Source organism: Limulus polyphemus, unplaced genomic scaffold, assembly GCF_000517525.1.
Source record: "Limulus polyphemus unplaced genomic scaffold, Limulus_polyphemus-2.1.2 Scaffold203, whole genome shotgun sequence".
In the NCBI taxonomy this organism is placed as follows: domain Eukaryota; kingdom Metazoa; phylum Arthropoda; class Merostomata; order Xiphosura; family Limulidae; genus Limulus; species Limulus polyphemus.
This window is the reverse complement of record NW_013665813.1, coordinates 376,693-386,223: the sequence shown is the minus strand read 5'-3', so window position 1 is coordinate 386,223 and position 9,531 is coordinate 376,693. Positions and strand designations below refer to the sequence as shown.

Below are 9,531 nucleotides of genomic sequence, written 5' to 3'. Positions count from 1 at the left end.
TCTATAGTTGTGTCTGGCAGCTGCTGTCAACTGTCCAAGTATTTCCAGTGGTTGTCCCTTCAAGCTCGTTGCCAGATACACAGCTTTCTGTTCCTCTGTCCATCCATTCATCTCTGCCAGTAGCTCAAATTGTGCTCTATATGCTTCCCACGGTGCCTTCCCATCAATTCCTGTGGCTTCTTTTGTATTAGTTCACCCCTATTGCTGACATTCATATCTGGGATGTGACTTCTAACAGGACTGAAGATGTCTGCTTTAGGGTTTAGCTGCAGGGTCTGGAAGGGCTTGCCATTGTCTGGGGCTGATTAAGTCGATGGTTAATGTATCCTCTTTGTGTAAAAAACAATAAATAATCTTTTAATGTATTTAATTCGCTTTGAAATTTACTAATGTTTTCCATTTGTACTTCTTGCCACTGTTGTTGACTTTCCTGTAACTGTTGGAGACTTTCTTTCTGTTTATTTTTTTTCTCTTCCATCCACTGCTGTAGTCTCTCTTTTTGTTCATTTTCTTTCTCCTCCAACCACTGCTGTAGTCCCTCTTGGTTATTTTACTGTTCGAGCTGCCACTGTTGCAGGTTTTGTTGCCACTGCTGTAATCTCTTTTCTTGTTTCTTTCTTTTTCCTCCAACAACTGCTGTAATCTCTTTTTTGTTTCTTTTCTTTTTCCTCCAACAACTGCTGTAATCTCTCTTGTTTATTTTGCTGTTCCAGCTGCCACTGTTGCAGGTTTTCTTGCAACTGCTATTGTCTCTCTTCTTGTTTCTTTTGCTGCTCTTGTATTGCTGCCATCAAATCTGCTAAGCTGTAGTTTGATTTTCCACTTCTCGTTTCCATTTTTTTTTGTCCCACTCTTTGACACCAATTTGTTACGTCTCTGGTTGTTAGTTAATTTTCCCGTATAATTTTTTTCCGATGAAACTTTAGCGACACAAGTCCTTTCTTAAATAAAACTGGTTTATTCTTTCTGAATACAACTATGCAATACACTTAATTTTCACAGTTGTGCTATAACAAACACTATAATTCACAATGAACGTCTCACATGCTCGCTCAACAATACGTCTCTCTCTGTCCGCAGTTCAATTACACATTGTTGCCGTCACGTCTTGACCATCTTATATGTACAAGAATACCGAAATCTAGTAAACGCCTGAGCATTCACGAACCTTCGAGAATATGACGTGTTACTAGCGTCACGTGACCCCCACTGTCGTAACATCTATTTTGAAAAGCCAGCATATGGGAGCCAGAGAAGTGGGCAGGCACTACTCCTGTGCTGGCTTTTTTCCATGAAAGTCCATGGAAGATAAGGTCTGGAATGGACATATATATATATATATACCACTGTAAAGACCTTGTAAAAAACCCATTTCACAGTGGATACATAAGAAACACAGCAAATGTGCTTAACACTCTCTAATACCCCTGATTCAATGTGGATTTAGGGAAGCATCCTGTGAGGTAACAGGCTAGAATATAAGGTAATAGCCTCCTACCTTTTCTATATTCTGAAATATTAATCTATTTATTGAATGAAGCAAGGCAGCCCTGCCCACCTCTTCCATTTTTGAAAATACTTGATTACATACATCTACATCACTAAAGAGATGACGTGAGTATAACCAATCAAAAGCTCAAAATGTTTTACATCCACCATGCCCAAAATTTAATAAGGCTTACCAACTTACAGCAAGAAGCAAATGAGTACAAAATTCATAACCAGAAGAGGTAATTGTTTTCTATACTTCTTTATATTCTGTTCTATGTTTTAAGAAAATAAGTGAAATTTAAGAACTTATTTGTAAATAGTAATAATATATGTACATATATATAATGTACTATAACCAAAATGTGACTGTATTTTACAAAATACTGGTCCACTAGAACAAAGTCAAGACAGGTCGCTTTGTAAAGGCCAGCTTTATAATACTGGATACGGTAACACAAGTGTATGTGAACCACATCATTGCAACTTCTGTAATGTTAGTCAGGCACAGCTGAAAGTAAAAAAATAAAAATACATATCGACATATAATGTTATGAGACTTAAGCTATTTAGAATAAACACTTGTGTTTTTGTGTTATCTGTTGTCATTCTAGAAGGAAAAAAGCATAACTTTATCTACTTCCTAATTTTTTACAGTGGTTATAAGATTGGTCAAATTGACCAAACCCATACAGAGATACAACAGTGAAAATAACAGATAAAATATAAAGTATTTCTAAAAAAAACATCTGATAATTATCTGAAGGTTATAAAGATATCGCACGTTGGATAGTCAACATTCGATAAGAAAAAATGCATGAGAAAAACATTACTTAAAAAATCTGATATTTTGCATACAAAAGCCTTGTAATGTTTACTGATAATGTAGCCCTGCGATGATTTTATTATATTGAAATTTTTACATGTACAGTAATTCTTGTATGTTGAATCTGAAAATGATATCCATTTTTTTTCCATCACATACAGATTTTTCCCAAAATGTCATATGTACTTTTACATAAGTAAATCATTTTAATTGAAATAAAGTCACTTTTGTTGTGCTTAAAATGTTGACAACCACTGGTTATACATTTTTCTAGACCAATCCCAGAACCCACGAGAAACACACTTCTAGTATATAAACAGTTAAAAGGCTTCATTACATGCCATTTGTTGATAGTATTTGTTTATGCGTGCACTTTGCCATTATATTTTTCTTTTCAATATTATTTATTTGCCAAAGTGACCCAAACATATTTGTGGTAAATTTGTTGTAAAAAAACAAAGGCAAAACATTACAGAATTCGTCAAAAAATATATTATGCATATTTTGGAATAAACTTGGGGACAAAGACAAAATCATAGGCTCCACACAAAGTTGGCACCATTTGTGTCAGAGTTGAGACAATGGACTAAAAGTAAGAGAATGTCTTTGCCTTTTGGAATTTCAGTGGTCTGGCATGAGCCTCAAAACCATGAAGATGACTCTATTTTTGTTCATGTAACGTGCAAGGCTACAACACTTGAAATAAAAAGGAAATTTGTTATCTGAACCTTCAATCTGTTATAAGACCTGTTGCATTTGTACCTACTCAACTGGAGAGTCTTGATACAGTTTCATCTGATTCTGAATCTAATGTCAACAGAAATGATGATAGGGATTATTTTCAACCTGAAATGTCTGGTGAACGACAATAAAGGATTCTTCAGAGGTTTTGGGGTCCAGACTTCAGGCTAAGAACTTACTTTCTCCAAGAACATCATTTTACTGGTACAGAAATCATGAGAAAGATTTTATACCACATTTCTCGCAAGAAGGTTGACTGGTTTATTGCAACAGTATTTCTGTTAATACCAATGCTAGGAGTTGGCGATTGTTCATTGATTCCTCCAAAAGAAATCTAAAAGGTGTTCTCCCTCACAATGGTAACATATATGTATCTGTTCCTATTGTTCATTTGATTCTCTTGAAGGAAACATATAAAAATCTCAAACTTCTTCTTATAAGGTCAAATACAAAGAACATGGTGGCTACTTGTGAAGACTTAAAAGTCCTTTGTAGGTCGTTGGGTCAACAATGTGGTTATATAAAGCTTCCATATTTTTTGTGTGACACCAGAGCATAAAATCAGCACTGGATAAAGAAGCAATGACCATGCAGAGTCAGCCTGATAAGAGGATGAAAAAAGCATTGGATGTGAAAGTTTGGTTGACACAAAGAAAGTCCTATTACCTAAATTTCACATAAAACTGGGCTTGATGAAACAGTTTGTAAAGGTCTTAGACAAAAATGGCGACTGTTTCAAGTATCTATATGGGCAGTTACCAGCTCTTTCAGAAGGGAATTTTGTTGAGCCTCAGATTAGGAAATTGACTTTGGATGAAAAGTTCGAAAGGACAATGAGGAAAGTGGAAAAAGAAGTGTGGATTGCCTTTAAAGATGTTATTGACAAATTTTTTGGAAACAACAAGGACCCTAATTACAAATATATTGTCAATAACATGCTCAATAAATTCAAAGAGTTGGGTTGTAATATGAGCTTGAAAGTTCATTTCTTACACTCGCATATTGATTATTTCCCTGAAAATTTGGTGCTGTCAGCAAAAAACAAGGGGAAAGCTTTCATCTAGATATCAGGGAAATAGAGAGGAGGTATCAGGGAAAGTGGAACATCAGCATGATGGCTGATTACTGCTGGTCATTGAAACGAGATGCTCCAGATGCAATACATAAAATAAAGACCACAACACGTAGTTTTGAGACTAAAAGACGTAGATTTCACAAAAAAATCAGGATGAATGAGGATGCATATTCGTTTGACATCAATGTTCTCCCATTTTCTTCAGTCTGTTTGTATTTTTGTTAACAAACATAATAATAAAAAATGTTCAATGTGGTAAGCGAAATAATAATTTGATCTAAGTAAAAGTTTTTTTTTCTTCCCGATTTATAAAAATATCCTTACGTGATAGAAAAAACTGAATATTATTTTCGAAATTTGCTGAATTATGGAAAATTCGTTAATAAAACCAAAACAGCTTTTTCAAAGTTTAAATTCACAGGCCTCTGTATTTTTAAGAGTTTCGGGACAACAGTACACTCAAGAAAGTAAATTTAAACATTACATGATATGATTAATTAACTTATTATAGATAATGGAGGCGATAATGCATCATTGTAATGATTTATAGTATTTGTATAAAATTGATAGCAAACAAATAAAACCTTTGTTTTGTGTACGGTCAACAGATGGCTCTAATCGCGTTGTAACTTCTAACTACTTTACTACAAAAAATTGCAAGTAAGTCAACCGTGAACGTTTCCTGCAAGGTCAATGGGACAACTTGAAGTCTCAAATCAGACTCACTGTATACAGGGAATACTAGAAAATCCCCTTTCAAAAATGTATTGAATATATGTTTGAATGAGAATATAAAAGTATTAATATTTACTATGTATAGTGTAGTCATAAGAGCGTTTTCTGTCATATGTCGTGGGTACTAAAGACTATAGAATCCGGGTTTCGATACCCGTGGTAGGCAGAGCACAGATAGCCCATTGTGTAGCTTTGTGCTTAATTAAAAACAAACAAACTAAAGGCTATTCTGGCATCATTAAATATTTAGTATGACACATTTTAGGGTGGAGATAACATTGATATTAACATTGACATAGCCTGAAATATATACATTTTCTGATTATACAACTCATGTTATTGTACTAGTTATACTTTACTTAAGAAAAAATGGGATTGAAAATATATCTCAAAGAAAAAGTTTCATTAAAATGTATTCCATTTAAAAACGATAAACATCATAACAGTTCAGAATGTTTAGTGCTGTACATTAGATGAAAAGCATTTAATAACAAGTTATTGCGTTTACGTTTCTCTTTTGTTCCATTTTGAAAAGTTTTAGTAACTTGTAGAGCTAACGAAATTCAACTTCTGTCTGTAGGATACACTGTGCCCAACAGTGGCACAGCGGTATGTCTGCGGACTTACAACGCTAGAAACCGGGTTTCGATACCCGTGGTGGGCAGAGCAAAGATAGCCCATTGTGTAGCTTTGTGCTTAACTTCAAATAAACAAACAATAGGATACACAGTATATACACTTCTTACACATTATAGTATAGAATTTTTAAGCGGTAAGTCTGGGGGCTTATAATGATAGAAATTAAATTTTGATACTCTCGGTGGGCAGAGAACAAATAGCCCATGTTATAGCTTTACGCTTAACAAGAATAAAAAATTGTATTTCTCAGTTTCTTAGATATTGAAGAAGATATAATAAACCAGGATATTTTATCCCTAGTGTAGACCTTTTTAGTGATAGGACTTATTGAATTTCAACAACCTGATTTGTACAGATTTTTAGTATTTGATAATATAAAATGTTACTCATGTTTAAACTATAATAGTAGAAACATTTATGTAAAATTGACAGAAATTGTTACAGTGAAAAATGTTTCTAATAGAGGTTACTTCAATAACTTGATACCTGTTTGGAGCTCATCATATGTCAAGGTTCACTTTGGTAAACTAGCACATGCGTTTTATTTATCACAACTGAGCACACGTTTTCTCACCGTGTTGATGAGAGAGAAGGCGTATTGTTATTACTTTTGTGGAAAGTGAAGGGTACATTATATAGCTTCTTATTCTTATAATAGTAGAGATTATTAATCCAAAACATCTTAGTTTTCTTTATGTTTTTCTTAAAGGTATGTAACAATTATAAGGTCAGTTGTATGTTTTTCTCAAAAGTATATAACAATTATAAGGACAGTAACGTCAACTTCTGGAAATAAGATTTACATATGAACTCCAGCGACCCATTTGAAGTAATCGGTTTTTATTTTTAATTCGCTTTCTTTACTTTGCTGTTTCATTAAGAGCATTTGTCTTTCCACATCTGGCTGTAGGCGGCTATTTGTAGTATTAGAAGTAGAACATTGTGTGTTTGAGTATTCATATCTGCGTTCTTTATTTTATTTTAATTAGGAAACTTGTGAATAGAAACTAAATGTAATAGACGATGTATCCTCCTAGGTATGAAGCTCTTACCCCCCCAGATACTGTCTTGCTATGATGAATTTTTGGTTTTCCTTCATTGAATTTTTATTTGTATGATTTACAAACACTATATCAATAAGTAAAGTACACGTATTTACACATTCAGTAAAACGTACAAGCTATATCATCTCTTTACACTTTCTTTCCTCCGACAAATTAAACTCGTAAATATTTAAAAGTATGTTAAGAATTAGTTTCGCTCAATATATCTTAGCCTTAAAAGTCAGGACGAAAGGAATGAGTATCAGCTTTCTTGAAATTTTCTATTGTGAAAGCTTATATTTAATTAACACACGCATAACAAGTAAAAGTTCATATTTATTTTAAGTTTTGTGTATTCTCAAGAATTTTGTTAGTTTTTTTTTTTTTGTCATTTTTATTTAGGATGTAAGAACACTATGAAATCTTCAGTAAATGAACACACCCGGAAAACAATACTTCTGTGACTTCTTTCTGAAAGATTTTTGTAAATTTAAGTGTGAGAAATATTTAGCACGAAAGAGGTTTTTATAGGAAGGTGATAAATGTTTGATTAAATATCATAAGTGACAATTTTGTGGCTTAAATTAATAAAAATGTTAAAAATAAAAATAAGTCTAACGTTCATGCGCGTTTTATAAACCCTGTTTATCCTTCTAAGGAAATAAAATCAGGATTATATATTTTTATTTACATATTTAATATTTCAATATAACATGTCGTATATATTACCTTGTGGAAAGATTGAATTTTTACATAAAATGTACCATATTTGTTGTAAAATAACATGAAGAACTAAATGGCAAAAACAACGTATATAGAAAACAGGAAACACCAAACCTTTATGTGTGTGTTTATATATATATACATTTAAAGCCTAAAGGTTTGGGAAATCATACTTTTATAATTGTTTTTCCCTTATTGCTCCAGTTCAACCTCAAGACCGATGGATCTGGCGCGCCAAGATTGCAATAGCTTTGAGTATTATTCAGAGTAAACCTCCTGAAGTAACGGTTGAGGAATACGTTGTATATTTAGCATGTAAGATACACAGACAACAACAGGAAATGAACCAGAGATGCGAAGTTTTAGAGAAAAATATTTTGTCCTTGAAACAGAAATTATTAATAATGGAACTTGGAGGTCAGGAAGAAAGTTCAACTGAAACATCGGGTATCCAGTCGGAACCGGACACACAATCAACAGGTAAGGAACACGAATTTAAAACATTCGTTAAGCAACATGAGCTGTATCACTTCTGTACGCTTTCTTCACTCCAATAAATTAAACTCGTTCATAAATTCTGTATTATTACAGACTGGGAGTTACGTACATGAACAAACACTCTTTGTAGATGTTGATGTATATTCCTTCAATACCCTAAAATTCCTTAGGTGTTGGAATTCAGCAAACCAAGTCTACTGCATAGAGAGTAGAAAATCGAAGAATAGATGAAGTCTCTGCTTCGTTGACGGATTTTTTTTCTGTTCGTCACTGAATTATACGTTTTGTCGAGGAAAAGAAAAATCCTCAAATAAACACACTTTAGTAATATTTATTTTATATAAGTCGAGGAACATTAAAAATATCGTAAAAAGTAATGAATTTTTGTTGTTTATGTTTTTTAAATATTGAAATACCATAAAATTTAAAGAAAATATTATATACTATTAACATTAAATTCTATTTAAGTACTTGCTATTTTTGTCTGTAATACAGACAGAAAAAATATTACTACAGACTTTGGATACAGAACATTAAAAATTATTTGATGTTCTAAAAGACTAGTGTACATCTCTGTAATATGAAGAGAAAAATCAGATTGTAAAATAGCTAATAATATCACATTGACATAACATGCTATATTAATATTGGATTCCTCTAATAAACTTGTAAATAACTATCTAAATGATTCCGATATAAATGTCACTAACTGTATATATTTTACAGATGATCATTTGGTGAAACGTAGAAGTGGAAACAAATCCCAAAAATCAACACGTTTTGAAAGGCAGGAACGAGACAGCACACCAGAACTTACAGTAAAACATCACACCAATTTTTTCACTAGACTGCTTTCTCTAAAGTCCAATATGAAAGTAGCCAACCGTGAAACTGTAAGAATATCTGATGTATCAGTACAAGATACCATAATAGAATCGTTACAAGGTCTTCTCGAATTTATTTCTTCTGATGTTGGATTTAAGTTAAAAGACGTTATACGTGAGGAAGCTCTAGACGTCGTCAAAAAACTATTTCTTTCAACTCTTCTTGATTCGTGTCGTAAAAAAGTCCAGAATATATGCGAAACCTTTGTAAAAACTATTGCTAAAGCTATCATGGAAAGCACGGATATAAATCAGGTATTTTATCTATCTTTTAATTCGGTTATTTATCTTGTTCAGAAAGATGCATTGTAATTGGCTCCTATGTATCTCACGAAAATATATTGTGAAACATTTTTCAATAGACTAATGATGTGTTTCGGCTAGTAACATGATTCACAGCTGACAGATTTAATGGAGATTAATCAGTTTCTCCTGTCATGTACAGCTTTAGTTCAAATATATTTTACAGTGGTGGTGGAAATAAACTAAAGATATCCGCTAGTGGGGGACTCAAGAATTGACTAAAGATTAATTTATGACGTATATTATAGTAAATGTTGTGTTGCAAGATACCAAATGTTATTACAAATTTAATGTGTGAAATCTAATGTCCATGGTTCGCGTCTCGTTGCTTTACCAAAGTCTGTTTATTAGTCGAAGTTTTGGATGGCCGAGCACAGACAGACTTTTATGTAGATTTGCGCGAACGTCTAAAATAAAGATATTTACAGGGCTGGACTTTTATCAGTATGGCGGTGAATACTGAAAAAACTTTGGAAATAAAACGCAGAAATAAGTAAACTTTGTAAATAAAATATTATTATAGAACAAAGTTATGTATCCCTCATCGCTGTATATATATATATATATATATATATA

The 9,531-nt window shown here is 32.7% G+C and overlaps 1 protein-coding gene across 1 annotated transcript in view; it reads left to right on the top strand.

Moving 5' to 3' along the window:
• LOC111085016 overlaps positions 1-9,531 on the top strand; it is an 89,546-nt gene that overhangs the window by 7,897 nt on the left and 72,118 nt on the right. The window contains exons 3-4 of the mRNA XM_022381953.1: positions 7,475-7,750; positions 8,495-8,907. Coding sequence (XP_022237661.1) covers positions 7,475-7,750; positions 8,495-8,907 — 689 coding nt within the window. The remainder of the gene's footprint in view (positions 1-7,474; positions 7,751-8,494; positions 8,908-9,531) is intronic.